Source organism: Lycium ferocissimum, chromosome 11 (genome assembly GCF_029784015.1).
Source record: "Lycium ferocissimum isolate CSIRO_LF1 chromosome 11, AGI_CSIRO_Lferr_CH_V1, whole genome shotgun sequence".
Classification (NCBI taxonomy): Eukaryota; Viridiplantae; Streptophyta; class Magnoliopsida; order Solanales; family Solanaceae; genus Lycium; species Lycium ferocissimum.
Window position 1 is genome coordinate 58,320,502 of NC_081352.1, and position 19,396 is coordinate 58,339,897.

Here is a 19,396-nt window from a genome sequence, read left to right on the forward strand (position 1 = left end):
GCGGAAGATACCTTTTACCTAATGCAAAAACTAACATGCTTAAATATTTGGTCTTGTCAGACTAACAATTGTGCATACATACCAGCCGATAAGAATATTTTTCAAAGAAAAAGGAAAAAAAAAAAAAAAAAAAAAAACAAAAAAAACATTGTGTGGCCTTTGGGAATCTTGGCCGAGAGGTTAAATTTTCATCTCATCTAGGAAAATCAATGACGTTTTGAGCATAAAGTCCAACAAATGTCAGAAACAAAATAATCACGTCCTTTACTAATTTTCTCCCTCGAAACAAAGCTATCAAAGATTTCCTAAATTGTCCACTGCTCTCCATATATATATATATATATATATATATACAGCTTCTGTTTTTTCCTAACTACCAACTTCTTCTCCTTTTTTCCCCTTCTCTTATAGTCTTATATTGGAGTATTAATATATATGGCTAAACTTTATTCCCCATGTTACTTAATTATTTTCTTCACTATTAGCCATTTAGTCATGTCCTTCATAGGGAAGTTACACTTGAAGCCATACGATGTTTTTTCTCAGCTTGATATTGCAACCAGACTTATCAGTAGTGCAGATTCAGCTGCCACAGTGGCAACTTCCACTGATTTTGGAAAACTTGTTCAAGAAACCCCAGCTGCAGTTCTTTACCCTTCCTCCACTGACGACATTGTCAAGCTCGTTCACTTCTCCAATAATGGCATTTCTGTCCCTTTTGGCATCGCGGCGAGAGGGCATGGCCATTCTGTGAGGGGACAGGCCATGGCACCAAATGGAGTTGTGGTGGTCATGAATTCTTTGAAGAATAGTAATAATATGATTGGAATTAGGGTTTCTTGGGACCCTATTTTAGGGTTTGGTTATGCAGATGTGGGAGGTGAGCAACTTTGGGTTGATGTTCTGCATGCAACGTTGGAGCATGGGCTTGCACCTGTCTCGTGGACTGATTATTTGTACCTCTCTGTTGGAGGAACTCTCTCTAATGCTGGAATTAGTGGCCAAACTTTCCGCTATGGTCCTCAGATTAGTAATGTTCTTGAGATGGATGTTATCACAGGTAAGGCAGAATACCTAAAGACCCTTTAAATTTATACTTGGTCCTAATTATTCTTGTACTTGGCTTTTCTATAATGGTTACCCCTCAAACACAGACTGGTCTTAATTACCCTCATATACTCAGTGGCGGATCCAGAATTTTCATTCAGGGTATTCGGAAAAAAAAAAAAAAAAGCTAAGTATACACTGTAATTTTTTGCCGAGAGTGTTCGAAAGTTAATATATGCACATAAACACAGAAAATTTATCCTATATATACACTGTAATTTTTTACCAAGGGTATTCGGGTGAACACCCCGCCGCCCAAGTAGATCCACCCCTGCATATACTTGACTTTGTTATGGTCATTACCCCCTCAAAAGAAAATGGTAAAAGAATGAAATTTGGGTTGTACTTTTCGGAGGAGTAGAAAAGATATATGGAAGGAGATAAGAAAATAGCCATTGGATGACTAAATATAAAAGAAAATGGTATTTTTAGATTTTCTTACACGTCAGATTAAGAGCCCGTCTGGATTAGCTGAAAAAAAGTGGCTTTTAAGCATAAGTGCTTAAAGTACTTTTTAAGTGCTAAAAGTTATTTTATTAATAAGCAATTACGTGTTTGGATAAAAGTGCTTAAAAGATTTTTAGAAGTAAGGGTAGTATTGAAATTAATAGAAAATATAAGGGATAAAAGGGTAAAGTTATGGGTCAAACCAAAATGGCTTTTAAGCCCCCCCCAAAAAAAAAAAAAAGGTTGGGATTGAGCAACTTCTTGGATTTTGACTTATTTTAAGCACTTTTAACTTAATTTAAGATGTTTTTTATTTTACCAAACACCCAAATAAGTTAAAAATGGCTTATAAGGGATAAAAGGGTAAAGTTGTAGGTCAAACCAAAATGGCTTTTAAGCCAAAAAAAAAAAATAAGTTGGGGTTGAGCAACTTCTTGGTTTTGACTTATTTTAAGCACTTTTAACTTAATTTAAGCTGTTTTTTATTTTACCAAACATCTAAATAAGTTAAAAATGGCTTATAACCTGGTTTGACCAACTTATAAGCCAATCCAAACGGGCTCTAATATGATGTGATTGTTATTTTACACTCTCACATGCCAAACGTCACTTAAAATCACTTGGGTTATAAAAAAAAATAAAGAACGGGAGGGTAGTTAGGACTAGTTATTGTTTGAGAGTGCAAAGATTATTAAAAGCCAAGTACATGCGTAATTAGGACCAGACATAGCTTAAGGTGATTTGAGAAAAACGCATCAAGTTTAGGAGGGTCTTTAGGTATTCTGGCGTAAAATTAAATAGGGCTTTTAACATATTTGGCTGCTTGGCCGAAAACAATTACAGCCGCTAGCATATATATATATATATACACACACACACATACAATGTTGTACGAAATATGTATATTACTGATATACAAAAAATATACATTTATCTGAGTATTATTTTGGTGGGCAGCCGTTATGCCAATTTCCCAATGAAATACACTTACATGTACCCTTTAATGAGAACTTTTTATAACCACATAAACATTATGAAAAGTTCAAAACCACAAGTTTCACAAGTTTTATTACCACACAAATGTTATGACATGTTTTAGACCACAAATTTCAAAAGTCTTCATCTATTTTTGAAACTTGGCCTTGATACAAATTATGTCCATAAATTAAACGGAAGGAGTAAGTCAACCTAGTTAATATTATACTAGCTCCGTTCCAATTCATGTGACATATATAGTTTGACTCAACACTGAGTTTAATTAGTACTAATAAAGAGAGACTTTTGAAATATACTGTCCTAAATATTTCATAATATTTGTGTGACTATAAGTTTTGAAACTTGTGTTCTTAATTATGCCATAATATTTTTGTGACTATTAAAGCTTCTCATTAAGAGTAGAATGAAAGTTTGCTTATCCTTAGATGTTTTTAAATATAAAAATGTGTTATTTTCTTTGGACGGACTAATAAGAAAATAATGTGATATAAATAAAGGGTATAATATTTAAAAAGAATTTGACAAATAACAGGAAAAAACTGTTCTGATTCCCCAAAGTGTGATATTGCTCGACAAAGGGAGTACAAGTTAAACTTTGAATAAATTTTATTCTTTTGTTTTGGAATTTTATTTCCTCTTCCTTTTACATTACTTTTTGGGTAACTCCTTGGAAGTAGAATATATACTCCCTCCGTTTTAATTTATGTGAACTTATTTTTTTATTAGTCTGTGCAAAAAAGAATGACATCTTTTTATATTTGGAAACATTTTACCTTTATGCAATGATGTATAGCCACGCAAAATATAAGTGACTCATTTAACACTACAAAAATCTTCTCTTTTTTCTTAAATTTCGTATTCAGTCAAATAGATTAACATAAATTGAATCGGAGGGAGTAATATTTTTTGAGACAATTGTCACTTCCAAAACCTCGTTAAGGTTATTAACATGTCTTATTTGGGGGCCACCGTATAAGGGTGTTTTTATGGAAATTAAAGTAAATCAAACAGTTTCAGTTTTGGAAAACAGTTTCAGCTTTGGTCTTTTCCTTTAAATCAAACAGTTTCAGTTTTGGAAAACAGTTTCAGTTTTGGTCTTTTCCTTGCAAGAGATGTGAGTGATACCACCCCCAACCCCTCGCCCCGCGCATATCTTATAGGTACCTTCTTTTTAGATCCTATACTATGAAAAGATTTTATGATGGGTAAGGCACAAATATTAAGTGGCAGACAAAACTTGTGTGAGATTTCTCTTATAATTTGCCAAGTGGAATTTTGGATACCACTTTCAGAAAAAGGGTCCAAAGTCCCTATTTCTCTCTATTTCTTCATTTTCCATTCGGTGCAGCTGCTTTCCCCCCCCTTTATTTTTTTACGGCTTCAGTACATGCTTTACTTATTTACTCAAAAAACGAGCTTTTTTCTTCCTACCTTAATATTTCTATCCACTGAAAGTCCTTATAATTTCTAGCCTAACTCTTCTATTTCTAACATTCTTGCACTGTAAAATTAATTCGTTTTCTTAGCAATTTCATCATTTTTCAAAGAAACTTAAATTCATCAAATACTCTCCCAAAAAAAAAAAAAAAACATAAAGGAAAGAGCACACCGGGATCCTGACAACTAATTACGTAAGTTTTGGCATTGTTTCCATGAAATCCTGAAACAAAAAGAAGTCATAAACGCCTACATAAAAAAATCATACACCTTTCACCTCAATTTATGTGATATATTTTGTTTTTCAGAATTTAAATTATGTGAACTTTGAATAATATTTTAGAATGTATTTTTTCATCCTATTAAGATGAAAAAAATTGCAACTTATGGAGTAGTATTTTTCGTAAAGCTTTTGAATATTTAAATTTTAATCTTAAAATATTGAGTTGATCTAATCCAATTTAGTTTCGGTAATTAATTAAATTAACTTTCGATAAATGATGCTTGGCATTAAATTGAGACGGATAAGTGAAAGATGCTCCATCTAGATCGGTTTTGGTCATGGATTTTTTCTATTCACCAATTTTTTTTTTTCTTGCATATATTTGTCTTCTTCGTTTGATGTTTGCTAGTCAGAGGTACATATAAGATTTAAGTTTTATGCATTCACTTTTAAGGTTTTTAGCATTGAACTCATTATGTATTTAAAATTATGGGTTTTATCTACTATTTACTGTAATCTTTTAGTTCATTCTTACATATAAATTTATACTTTGCGTAAAACATACTGAGTTAAAAGGAACTCAACATTAGAAGGTTAGATCTACATCTGCGTACAATGACACTTCGATGCACTGCGTTAGCATAATGACTGGAAGGTTACTTTAGTGGATGTTTATTCTTGCTCAGCTATAACTTATACTTAAGAGTAATTCAATATTTTTATTCTTGTCATTATCCTTCTTCATTAATTAACTGCGAAAATACAATTTTCTGGAAATTAATACTTCTATCAATGTCTTAATGTGTTTTTAAATTTGTGCAATTAAATGACCCATGTCAACAAACTAAAAAACATAAAAAGTTATGTTTTGTTAAGCTTTAGGCAAATGGAGATGAGTAATTCAGGATCCTTGATGTAAGTTAAGGGTGGGTATTGGTAGGGTGATAGGAAGATGGGGGTGGGTAAAGAGAGAAGAAGAAGTAATATGGCGTGAGACCCAAAATGTACACTTGTTAATTAGAGCCCGTTTGGATTGGGCTTATAGTTTTTTTTTTATGTCGTTTTCACTTTTTTGAAAATGTTTTACCACAAATTAAAAAGTCATTTTGTGCTTAAAATAAGCTCAAAAAATAATTGACCCATTTAACTTAAATTTTTTATCTAAAAGAAATTATAAATAAAAAACAATTATAAGCCAAAAAAAATAAGTTGACTACCCCAACTTATCTTTTTCACTTTATAAGTCGCAAACAAATTTTTAAGCTATAAGCCAATCCAAACGCCTTAATGAAATTCTCACAAAACTATGACATGACATGCCTCATCCGTCATAAAAATTTTCTTATACTACGTACTTATTTGTTTCGGAAAAGGGCTAAATATACCCCTATACTGTTAGAAAAGGGCCAAAAATATCCATGTACTATTAGAAAAGGGCCAAATATATCATTCGTTATACTTTGAGTCCAAATATATCCTTACCGTTAAACTATTGGTTCAAATGTACCCGTTAAAATTTTCTACCTCCAACATTCTATCTTACGTGGCAAGACGATAATTGATGACATAATATGACATTGCCATCTCATCACCCTTAACCCATGTTACTCCGCCCATCTTCCCCACTAAAATTTACACCCCTTCACCACCATTACCACCGTGTAATTACAGCTCCAGGAAAAAATTGTCCTTCTAATTATATCTATCTTATACTTCAAATATGTCGATTTATGTTGGAAGGAATAATACAAGTGATAAAGTCCATTCTGATCAAACTTTCCGGTATTATCAAATTCGGAGTTGGATAAAAAGGGTGAGAATGCAGTGGGTTTTGGTAAGGTCCGTGAAATTCAAATGAAAAAGAAGCAGAGGAGGGATGTAGGACTGTAAGGGAGGTGGTGGAGAGTAAATCGGATTGTGTGTATAAGAAGGAGGGTAAGAAGATGAGTAATCTAGACGGAGTGTTGCAAGTGGCGGTGAACGGCGGAGCAGAGGCGTATGACGGTGGTAAAGGAGCGGGGTTTGGATCAGATCTGAGTTATGGACGGTTCCTGACTGTGTTAATAGTAAATGCAAAAGTTCCTGACTTGTTTTGATGGTAAATTACCTCTCTGATCTTTTGGTTTTTCATAATTCAAGTTGTGGACCAAAGTAATTCCAATTTAAAATTTTTGATTTCAGAACTTCAGAAAAATGAAAATATCAAAGGGCCAATCCAATTTGAGGCATTGCGATTTGAGACATTGCGATCAGAGGTGGGATTGAAGGATAAGATGGTGGTAATGGTGGTGGAGGGGTGGAAATTTTAGTGGTGGAAGAGGGAAGGAGTAGTTAGGGTGATGAGATGACACTGCCACGTGACATCCACATCATCAATTGTCATGTAGGATAGGATGTCCAAGGTGGACAAGTTTAACGGAGGAGAGGTAATTTTGAACAAATAATATAACAGTAAGGGTATATTTGGACCCAAAATATAACGAAGGATATATTTGGTCCTTTTCCGTATTTGCTTACTTATACGGTATACCAGCTGGAAAGAGATAAATCAATTATATATTGCACGTATGGACTGTTCAATACCTTGTTTCTTGTGTTTATTTCAGGTAAAGGGGAATTTGTGACTTGCTCCGAACACACGAATTCAGAGCTGTTTTTTGCAGTTTTAGGAGGTCTAGGCCAGTTTGGAATCATAACCAGAGCAAGAATTGTCTTAGAGAAAGCACCAACAAGAGTACTATATATACATTTTCATGTCCTTTTTCTTGTTCAATGGAGATTTTCTAAAGATACTTCTTTGGCTTGCAGGTGAAATGGATCAGAGTGTTGTATGCTGATTTTTCAAAATTCACAAGTGACCAAGAACAACTTATTTCCATTGATGGCATGGACTATGTGGAAGGCTCTCTTACGATGAATCAAAGTCCTCCAAATAATTGGAGATCTTCCTTTTTCTCACACTCCAACCAATCCAAAATACTTTCCTTGATATCCAAATATGGCATTATCTACTGTTTGGAAATGGTCAAGTACTATGATGATCAAAGTGCTAGTACAGTTGATGAGGTACGTACCCTTTATTACCTTTTTTTGTACCACTTATTACTAGCTAGATCTGTAACTTCATAAAGAAACAAATAAACGACAAATTCCTAAGATGATGTAAATTGAGTAATTTTGTTATGTTTTGCGTTTTAATGTATATGGGCTAACAAACCTCACCGAGTACTATATGATACTGCATCATTATTTATCTATGGCAAATTCGTTGAATTATATAGTATGGTTATGTAAACCTGGCTAGATCTCAGCCATGGAAATGATGAAGTAGGAATGATTAGAAGAAGAGCGGAAAATCACATTTCGTACACAACAATTCTAAATTACAGGGAATAAACTTACAACAAAAATATCGAACTCCACTAACTATAAACGAACTACACAATAATCGACTTGATTAAGTTAATTAACTAAAGCTAAGTACTCTTAACTGCTGTACAACTCCTCCATCTAACTAATATGTACAATCAACCAATTTAAAAAAAAATATAAAAAAATAGCATCTCCGCTTTATGGTGGCGGGTCCCTTGTATATACCCAAAAGTTATTACATAAGAGTAGGTCTAAATATCCTTAACACTTTGGCCAGTTCCTGTACGGAAGGAAAATAGAAAGCATATCTTCTATGGGGCAAAAGAAAAAAAAAAAAAATCTGCTAGAAAACAGGAAAAAAATATGCTTCCAAAATTACAGAAACTGGTTTCTTCTGTGAATATGTCTAAACGCCGCCATATGAACCAGGTCCAATTTGTAAGCTCCTTTCGCCAAATCAGGTAGTCTATTAGGAGAAGAGATCACTCTGTTTGTTCTTCCTATACTCCATTTAGCCAACGAATCCACAACCTGGTTTGCTTCTCTGTAACAATGTTGAATCTTGCAATCGCCATGTTCAACTAGTGTCTTGGCCTCTTGTATCGTGTCTTTCATCTGCCATGGAATATTGCTCTTTCCTAGTAACATATTTACAACCAAAGATAGAATCGCGTTCTAGAATGATATGCCTCAAGCCATTGTTCTTGGCCCAATTCAGTCCAAAAGATGCAGCCTTTTTCTGCCAAGTTGCTACTGATATTACCAACAGGGCAATGGAAAGCCATTACCATTACTCCATTCATACTCTCTGCAGATGCCTCCTATCCCAGCTCACAGGTTACTAAAATGTACGATTTCACACAAGGGGGAAAGGTTATACTATATATGCTAGCCCTTGCCTGTTTCAACGAGTTATATAGCGTACTACTTAAATCACATAAAAACAAACCACTTTTTACAAATAACATGTACTAAATTGGTGTAGTGTGTGTAATCATCTTATCGAATAGTTTAAAGATTTTAATTAGCACTTAATTATGTCTTCAACACGCTCCCTCACGTGTGTGGGCTTGGTTTTATCTTTCATGGCAAAGCACGTGAAAATCATGTTTGATAACGGGTGTACTGCATGCATGTGACCATTTAATCTAAGAGGTTTAGACGTAAGAGAGAGAACACTTTTAATTATTTCATTATGTTTTCTACGTAAATTAATATATTTGGAAAGACCATATTATGATATACATAGATATGCTTTTATGCAGGAATTGCACAAGATGATGAAAGGGTTGAACTTTCTGTCTGGACACATATTCAAGAAAGATGCAACCTTTGTAGATTTTCTTAATAGAGTAAAAAAGGGGGAGCTAAAGCTGCAATCAAAAGGACTGTGGGATGTTCCTCATCCATGGCTCAATCTCTTTGTACCAAAGTCCAGTATCATGGACTTCAATGCTGGTGTCTTCGTGGACATCATTCTCAAACAAAACAAGACCACAGGGTCCATCCTTGTGTACCCAACAACCAGAATAAAGTACTACTAATACTCCACCCGCAATCATTTTATACAGAGATAATGGTCAAAACACACTCGAACTATCACTTTTTCACGAGCTTCATAGCCCAACTATCAGTTGTTCTATTTTTCTACCTGAAATATCATCGTCTATATATTTTTCTAACTGAACTATCACCATATATGTATTAAACACACCTAGTTGAGTAGTTCGTGATATTCAGTAGGAAAAGGGAACAGTTGATAGTTGCCTAATAATCGGCTTCGAAGTGTGTTTTAATACAGAGATGGTGATAGTGCAGGTAGAAAAAGGGAACAACAAATAGTTAGGGTGTGAAACTCGCAAAAAAGTGATAGTTCAGGTGTGTTTTTAACCATTAACTCTTTTATATAGATAATGGTACTTGACTAGGGGGCACATAATTAAGAAACGATTTTGGTACTTATAATTAAAAGTTTTTTTATATCATGTGGTCTTGAACATGTCACGACAATTTTAAAATAATCTTTACGCATTATTTCAAATAAGTACTTATTTGTGTAATGATCTGATCATTATTTCAAATTTGAAAGGTGAAATTGAAAAGTTGAAAAACTTATTTAAGGAGTATTTCAAGTGAAGTAATATTTTTTACTCCCAAAACTACAAATGTCTGAATATCCTTCAACTTCCAAATACCCTTTTCAACTTCAACTTTAACCAAATCAAGTCCAAATCTACTAATTATCCAGAGATGTCATAGTTTTTTTTTTAAACAGACTTAAACAAAAAAAAGTACTTCTTCTGTCCTAATTTGTGTGGCATATTTTGCTTCCTGAGATTCAAACTGTATGAATTTTATCATCATTTTAAGATGTATTTTTTCATCGAATTGATACGAGAAAAGTTGCAATTTATAGTACTTTTCATGTAGTTTTCAAATATATAAATTTTAATGTTAAAATATCAAGTTAATCTAATCCAATTTAGCTTCAAAGTTTAGTCAAATTGACTCTCGAAAAGCGAAAAGTGTCACATAAATTGGGATTGAGGGAGTATCATATAAAATGGAACATATATAGTACTGAGTATTTTCTTTTCACCTTCACCTTCTCCTTACCCTACCACTACCCTTCCCTTCTTTTTTTGTTTGTTTGTTTGTTTGTCTAGCATGTATGTAAAATATCGTTTGTTGAAATTGATTAGTGCTTTATATAAAAATCAGATGGGATGATCGGATGTCTGTTGTGATACCAGAGGAGGAGACATTCTATTGCGTAGGGCTGTTGCACTCTTGTGGATTCAATGACTGGGAGTCTTTGGATGGTCAAAATGAAGAAATCTTAAACTACTGTGAAAAAAAGGGTCTCAAGATCAAGCAATATCTCCCACATTACAGAACTAAGGAAGCTTGGATGAATCATTTTGGCAAAAAATGGGAAGTATTTCAACAAAGGAAAAGTCAGTTTGATCCAAAGATGATTTTGTCACCAGGACAAAAGATTTTCAATTAGCTCATTTTTACTTTGGTGAAGGTACGTATAACAATAGTGGGATAGGGTAAATGATCCGCACGGAATAAATCGAGACATCAAGTTATGGTATATATTGTACTTGTGACTTTTTATGTCACCTAGAAAAGAAATTAATAGTTCACTATATGACAATATACTGTCTCCTACATGTCGCTTCATTTATTAAATGCTTATTTTATTATCCTCCACCATTCCACGGCCTCCAATTAAGCCTGTCAAGTGGACCGGGCCGGGCCATATAAGTTTGGTCACACGTAGGCGGGGGTCCGGCCATAATTAATGTGTCGAGGAGGAAGTTGCTTGACCCACCCCTATCCGTATAGGAGACATAAGTGAAATAAGGTCGGGTCTTCCGCCGGATTTTTAATTATTTTTAAAATAAATTCTAATACTAAAATTTATTAAGTTGGATACTTTAAAACTAGTTGTTATGTCAACTTTATTTTAACCATCAAGTTCCTTAAATTATACTTTGGCCCTATTTTCAATCTATAAATACCATTCATTCTTCTCGATATCATCTTTACAATTCCCTACTCACTCTTTCTCTAAATTTCCTACTCATCTAAATCTCTCTCTCTCTCTCTCTCTCTCTCTCTCTCTCGCTCTCTTCCATATATCCAAGTTCAAACACACACACACACACACACACACACACACATACATGATAATCCTCTACCTCCTCCTTCCACACACATCAATTTGAAGTCCGTGGTTGCATTTTGAGCACACACACACACACAACATGTTATATATATATATATATATATATATATATATATCTCCATAATATATACCGGTTTTGGGCGTACACACACACACACACACACACACTTGGACAAAAGGCACAAAATTGAACACACACACAGTTTATCACTTTTTAAATTTCTATCAATGTGTGTGTTTTGAACTTTTCATTTGTAATAAGTTAATCGTTCAAGTTTGTATGTTTTGAATTTGCAATGTTATCAATTTAAATTTGAAGTTTTATTTTAAATTACTTATGTAGTCTTGTATCACATTCTCAACTTTTTATAATTTTTAGCACTTAAATAGCCGTTAGGAGTCTTTATTCCAATAACATATTCAAGATATACACAAATATACCAGTAACATATACAAGATATACACAAATATACCACTTAAATAATTTATTTTAAAAAAAAAAAAAAATCGAAATGGGCCGGGCCCTCCGTGGGCTAGAAACCGAGTTGTCGTGGAGCCTGCCACGCTAACGGCATATCCTACTGCCCCCTAATTTTTTCCACTAGCCCAGCCCACCACCCTTTTACCGGGTTGGGGGGCCGGGCCGGTTATGGGTCGGGTTAGGTGGGCCGGTCCCGTGCCGACCCGGTCCAATTGACAGGCTTACCTCCAATAGAATGGGGAAAAGGAAAACAGATAAATGGACTTTTTTCTCCGATGATAGACAAGATTGAGATGGTAGATTATTCATACGAGGCAACAACAACGAATGTAAACTTTTTGTTGTTTTTAATTAAAAGCCACCTTTTAGTAAACTTTCCGGCTAAACTTTTTTCACTTACATTTTAATTTCGGCTCTTTGTAACTAGTAAGCAATAATAACTTGTCTTTGCTTACTTGACATAAAATTCCATCATAGTGTCACACCCATTTCACGTAATCAGCATTCGGCACCGTAGAAACAAGTCATTCAAAAGTTAGTTAAGTTAGTTAGAAGAGACTTCACGAAATTAGTTATGAAAGTAAGGGACTTAAGTGTAATTAGCAAGTTGTTAGGTAGTTATTAATTTCAAGTTAGTTAAATAACCAACAACTTAACAAGTTGATCCACTCATGTATATATACATGGTATACAGCCTGCATACGAACACACCATAATGAGAAATTCATTCCTTCTTCTTCCTCTTCATTTCTTCTTCTTCTTCTTCCATTATCAGATTAGGATCAACTACCTAATCTTCTTCTTCTAAACACTACATGGTATTAGAACAATCGAGCTTGAAATCCTAGCTTGATCGATCGATTTCGTTTCTGTTAAACTTCCGCAAAATATACAGTGTTTTTGCTTGAAATCTTGAAGAATCAAGATGGCTGTTGATGATACTACGAATTTTGTTAATGGTAGTACCCAGATTAATGATCATGGCAATAACCTTCAAAGACAAGGAAATTGTCACGCCCCGACTTTGGTGAGGCATGATTGGCACCCGGCACCTTACGGAAACCAAGCGAACCAACTGATAACTCGCATACTCTATGTCTCAAACGGCAAAATAAGGCCAAGAAGGCCAACTATGAATATAATATCATGCGTACGTATATATACAATGGGCTCGCGACGTCCACATATCCACTAATAAAACATAACAATAATATGACACAGAATTTGTCTGAAAGCCTAAAACATGATCGAAGTACACAAGTCGGGACGTCCCCCCGACATACCTCTTGTCACAAAAAACATATACAACTCAGAATCGACAATGCTCCAGGAAGAAATGGAGCCCACCAATCAAAACTGGTACCTGAAAGCAGCCTACTGCGGAAGATCCTCGTCCCATCTATCTACACCTGCGGGCATGAACGCAGCGTTCACAAGAAAGGACGTCAGTACGAATAATGTACCGAGTATGTAAGGCGGAAATGTAATATAATCAACATATGCTGCAAAGAAAGGGGATAAGAATCAACCTGGCATTTCTGACTTACCGATAAGAATCTAGTACCCATGTCTCTTAATACTCTCATATCTTTAACTGCATCCATGGACAATACTTATCTCTTACACTTCATATATAGTGCTAATCGCAACGATCGGTGGTAATTGCCCGGCCGGCCGTAGCTCGGTGGGTATTAATCCCCATCCGATTATCGCCCGACTTGGTGTGCAACGTATCGCCCGACCGACTCGCAGTAGAATCGCCCAACCGACCGTAGCTAGGTGGTAATAACTGCCCAACCAGCCATAGCATGGTGGTAAATACATAACTACCTAACTGGTCATAAACCAGTGGTAAATACATATCTACCCAACCTACGTGCCCTGGTAACATCCTCCGATTTGTGATCAAAGGGAATTATAATCAACATCATAACTAAACTTCTACAAGTAATCTCTATACCTTGGTCATCACTTAACCCATAGGGTCTACATAATCACATAAGACTTATAAGCACAACTCAGGCCATTAGTACTTCTTCCCACTTGACTAGACTAAAACCAAATCCTAAGATACAACATGAACCTCTCTCCGAACATTAAATACGTTATTAGAGATCCTCTGCTAGCACTTTATTCATGTCCTATAAAACATTCCTTAAGAACCTGATCCTAAACTCATTGGATTATTATTATGGAACCGCCATCATGTACACGTCTCACCTTGAAGGAACAAAGTCATAAGATGAGATCAACATCAATGAATAACATTAATAGCCATGAAACAAGCTTAAGGATATCACAAGAATATCGAGAACTGTAAGCTTTGGTACTTTTAGAAACAAGGTTATTGAAGATGTCATATATAGGTTCACAACAAAGAAATCATGCCTTAAGAAAGAAAGGTTTAGCCTTAACATACCTGGAAGCTTACTTTCCGACTCCCCAACCTACCTCCTGTCTTGCAATCTAGTTATGATCGTTCGTAGTCTCATAATCTACATATAAGACCATTCATACTATTTTTAGGCGCACCATCATACACTTATCTCAAGCCTTTAATTAAAATTCATTTAAAATCTGCAAAAATTCGGGCTGCATCTCCCCTGTTTATATGTCTAGCCCGAAATCATAATCCAGCAACCAACAATAACAACAACAATACCAACATAAAAAATATCATTTCCAACACCATCATATTCCATAAAAATCCCACACGATGTTTTCCAAGTTCCACAGCTAACCAACTCGTTATACAACTATTTAACAACTTTATATCCGTAAATAAACCGAGACTAACATTAATAAGAAGAGATTCATACCTTACTCCCGTTAATATTGCGATATCTTCATTTTTCCCCTTGAACTTGAGCCAAAACTCGTCGCTATATGATTTTATAATCACAACTATACGGACGTTCGGACTTAAATCCGGAGATTTCACTTAATTTGCGCTAAAATTATATGGACGGAAGTTGGGGGATTGTTCTAGAGAGTTTGGGATATTTTGAAAGGTGTTTGGATGAAAAATGAGGGGTAAAACCCCTTTTATAAGGTTCTAAAGTCGGAATGGGTACTGTAGCAGCTACTGTTGCGCTCGTTTCTACTCTATCAGCCTAACTTGTAACGTCCATAGTTCTCTCCTTCGATGTCGTATCGATGAGAGGTTTATTGAGTTGGAAACTAGACTCGGTGAATTTCATTTTAGCCTTTTGAAATACCTTAAAACTCCTAATATACTAGAAGATATACCCCTCCAAAGTTGACACAAAATTCTGTACAAAATTCTACCAATTTCTAAATTTTCGACAAACTTATTTTCTTCGATTTGCTTGGTCCCGGAACCTTCCGAAACTCTCCATACATGATATTTATCATCAATCATACTTGATAATAGTCATGTCCTCTGGTTCGAAGGTTGTCCTTCCCGGTTACGACTTACGAGATCGTAATTCATCCTTTACTCATACAATATACTTAGTAATGTCTTTTGTTCATAATCCAAAGTTGTTTTACTTAGCCATAGCTCGACATACTTACGTTCAAATTTAATAAGTGCTTCTCTGAAAGTACATGATGTAACAGAAATCAAAATGCAGGAATTGGCTATACCTATCTACTGTTTCTGCAGTTATATGATCTTAGTGGAATTCAGGTGATTTCTTTTCAACTTACTGGTTCTAAGAATTTGTCTACGTGGTATCGGTCAATGAGACTAGTATTGTTGGGAAGAAACAAGTTAGGAATAGTGGATGGCACAGATTCAAAAGAAAAATTTCCTGATTTTGAGGGTCTTTGGGTGAGGGTAAATGCCATAGTATTGTTATGGGTGATGAATTATGTGTCTAAACAATTGCTTAAAGGAATTATATATGCTCAAGTGCTCAGTTAGTTTGGGAAGATCTGATTGAAATATTTCACAAAGTGAATGGATCGAGAACATTTAACATCCATACAAGAATTTCCATTTTAACTCAAGGCACCAATTTTGTGTCTGTATACTACTATAAAATCAAAGAATTATGGGCAGAATTTGAGGCCTTGTTTCCAACACCTTCTTGTAATTTTGACAAGTCAAGAGAAAATGTAGTGCATCTACAAAAATTAAAGTTGTTTCAATCTTTAATGGGGTTGAATGATACATATAAGGCAGCAAGAAGTCAAATCTTCTTGATGAATCCCAGGCCTACTGTTAACTAAGCTTATTCAATGATCATGAGTGATGAAGGTCAGAAATCTGTAGTTGCAAAGGCTGGTGTGTTAGGGGAAAATCCTGGAACCCAAGGTTCATATGAGTGTGCATTATATTCTAGAATAGGCGGAAATCAAAAGTTCAGGAAGAACTACAATTTGCAAAAGTAAAGGTCATACTAGAGAAACCTATTTCACGATACATGGTTAATTAAAAGATTTTCAGTTCAAAAAGAATGGTGGAAACAATTCTCCTTATCATGGAAATAGTTCTGCACGTAATGTGATGTCTGATGATTCTGGCTACAATTATGGAAATAGACAACTTGGCAATAGTCATAATGGAGAAAGTGGTTGTACTCAGCTTGGACAAGTGCAAATGCAGCATATGAATGCAGAGAGCCAAGGTTTTGTATATGCTGCAGGGCCTTCTTCAGTGTCTGGTCAAATAGTCAAAAGGAATATTGTCCATGCTAACTCAGGATCAGTATCAGCAACTCAGGATCAGTATCAACACATTTTGCAGCTGTTGAATAGACTATCAGATGTTACTCACTCAGTTAACATGACAGGTATTATGAGTACTGCATTAACAATCCAGGATCAGAAACAAGAGTGGATAGTAGATACAGGCGCTACTAACCATATCGGAGTACACTTGAAACTACTAGACAAACTAACTGTTTAAAAAACTGGCAATCCTAAAAGAGTATACTTACCAAATGGAGACATCTCATTGGTTACTCATATAGGATCAAGTACTCTATCTCATAACAATACTGTTAATGATGTTTTGTAAATTCCTCCGTTTAAATTCAATTTGTTATCTGTGTCCAGGCTAACCAAAGAGTTGAAACGTTTAGCTTCATTTTTCGCTAACTTTTGCATTTTTCAGGACCTCTTCAATGGGAAGGTGAAGATGATTGGTAAAGAGGAAGGAGGCTTATCCATACTCTCAGACAATATTGACAAGAAAGAAGTCATCTTAGCTGTTGTAAACTCTAGAAATGTTGTGTCTAGTATAATTGATCAAAACTGCAAATTAGATATAGATATATGGCATAAGAGATTTGGTCATGTATCCATTAATGTTATAAAGAAATTACTTCCTGCAAGCCTAGATCATATTCCTAAAACAGTGAACAAATGCACAGTTTGTCCATGTGCCAAACAAACTAGATTGCCTTTTCCTATAAGTACTACTCATAGTTCTAGCAGTTTTGATTTATTCCATATGAACTTGTGGGGACCTTATGAAGTTGCAACTCTCAAAGGAAATAATACTTTTTTATTGTTGTTGATGGCTATTCTAGATTCACTTGGGTGTTCTTGTTTGTCACGACCTAATTTAGGATCGCGCGGGCACCTACCTTTACCTCCTCGGTAGGCGAACCCTCAATCAAAAACACATTAATCAAGTAAAGACAATTTGAATATTCCAATAAATAAGTACAATTAACAGCGGGAATCAATTATCTAATAAACTCCAATATTGAAAATATTTACAACCGTTAAACAAATAAAGACTCCTTTCAAGTTCTCACGACGTGGTCTAGACTAGTACAAGAGCGACTAAGTGCTACGGATTACAACAACACTATAAAACCCAACCTCCATCCCGGAATGAAGTGGGAGGAGGCCTTCAAATTAGGCACCGCGCATCTCCGAACATGTTGCAATCAATCACCTGAAACACTTTACACTGGAAAAGGGTGAAGCAAGAGTAGTATCAGTACAATCAACGCGTACTGAGTAAGTGTCATAGCCCGACAATGGTTAGAAACACATATCAGTAAAAGAAGCCACAAATGAACATGATCAGCAACTAAATCAAGTCCTACGTCTATTTACCGCACAATATGACACCAAGACCCTTAACTCAGTCACCTTCCGCTAATAACCACAAGCCACATCCACAACAATATCACAACAATCATATATCATTAATACCGATCATTTTTAGTTTAGGAGTCGACTCTTCACTACAATATCTTTAGTCTACATCCTTTAGAGGCCAAACATACAACTGATCCTACGAAGAATCCATAAGATAAACCAACTAGTAAAAATCACAGATAATCGAGGACAAGTATACATTATCGCCTAAGTAGCATCTAATCCCAATTATGCCAAGTCTCAATACATCAATCCGAATCCAACATCACAAGTAAACACCAAATCATCTCAAAAAAGCCATAATGCAATGCAATGCAATGATGTATGAATACAGTGCAATGTAATGCCAACGCTGGTGTACATATGTACTCCGGACGGAAATATCAACATCTCAGTAGCACAACCCAGTGTGGCTCGTGAAGTCTAAGTGTCACCGGTCCCGAATCTTTGCCTAACAGACAGACGGGACCCCAGACCTTTGCCCATGGGGGGTTCTCACTAGCACCACTCTGGGGGACCCGCGGAGCCCATGCACTCACTCAATCCATGATTTCAGAACGAACATCGGATATCGGACTCTCACGTCACTCAAGTAAAATCGAGCCCAGCTCATCACGGTGTTTCATCAAGTATCATTAGCATCTCAACAATATATCATAAAGAATGAGAGTGCGTGCAATGCATGTATCATTATCAATAATCACGCTCATATCACAAGTACCAACAATGGGTACGCCAACAATATATTCGAATCACAAACACCAACAATGGGTGCGCTAACAATATATCAGAGTCACACGTACCAACATGGGTATGCCAACTAAATATCAATATCTACACAAGTCATACGGAATTCTATCCACTCATCAATATCAAATTTAGGTACCACCACAACACAAACAAGTTGTAACAACAATTCTCAATACCAATTACTCACTCATGGCATGAAGCCAACACAATAGATCAAATCAGTCGCAATACAATATTACCGCTCTTCCTTTATTAGCCTATTAGCTTAGTACAAGTAAATTCACCTCCTACTCACAAGGCATTCATTCCTACTCAGTCTAGAACTCAATCGCAACCGTTGGTACATTTTATCCTTCCATTTATCAACTAGATTCACTATTAATAGCATAACACACTTAATCACATATTACGAAAATTCTCATCGTGAGACACGTAAAAATAGGTATCACCCACTACTCCCAAGGCACATAAAATCCACCAATACTCACGAAAACCAAATCAAGCATCCTAAAGAATCTACAGGCCACAAGCCCGAACATACAAATCACACAACAATACCATCCTAAGATTCCATCCCAAATCTCCAATTCCTACACATGCATTCTCCGTTCCTTCTAATACATGAATATGGGAAACTAACCGGAGTCTACCGAAAGGGAAGCCATAACCTACCTCAAGGCCGAGTGGGTGCCACGAACATCCATTGATTCTTCAATTCGATCACCACATCATAAACCGCACGAAGGATCTTTGAGACAACATGAGGCCCAAGAATAGAAATCATGGTTAGAACCCTTATAAG

General features: G+C 35.6%; 1 protein-coding gene across 3 annotated transcripts; it reads left to right on the forward strand.

The window, feature by feature from the left end:
• Positions 1 to 378: 378 nt before the first annotated feature.
• On the forward strand, positions 379 to 10,747 carry LOC132037666 (cytokinin dehydrogenase 3-like). Of its 3 annotated transcripts, none has more exons than XR_009409956.1 (5): positions 379 to 1,060; positions 6,817 to 6,944; positions 7,019 to 7,276; positions 8,848 to 9,460; positions 10,304 to 10,369. XR_009409956.1 is itself a non-coding variant. In XM_059428214.1 (5 exons), exons 1-5 carry the CDS (start codon positions 436 to 438, stop codon positions 10,590 to 10,592), a joined length of 1,569 nt encoding a protein of 522 aa, XP_059284197.1. In that variant the 5' UTR covers positions 379 to 435; the 3' UTR covers positions 10,593 to 10,747. The 3 variants fall into 3 exon arrangements, 2 of the variants coding, with proteins under 2 accessions (XP_059284197.1, XP_059284198.1); XM_059428214.1 differs by having other exon boundaries at positions 8,848 to 9,116; positions 10,304 to 10,747; XM_059428215.1 differs by having other exon boundaries at positions 8,848 to 9,116; positions 10,336 to 10,539.
• The last annotated feature ends 8,649 nt before the right edge of the window (positions 10,748 to 19,396 follow it).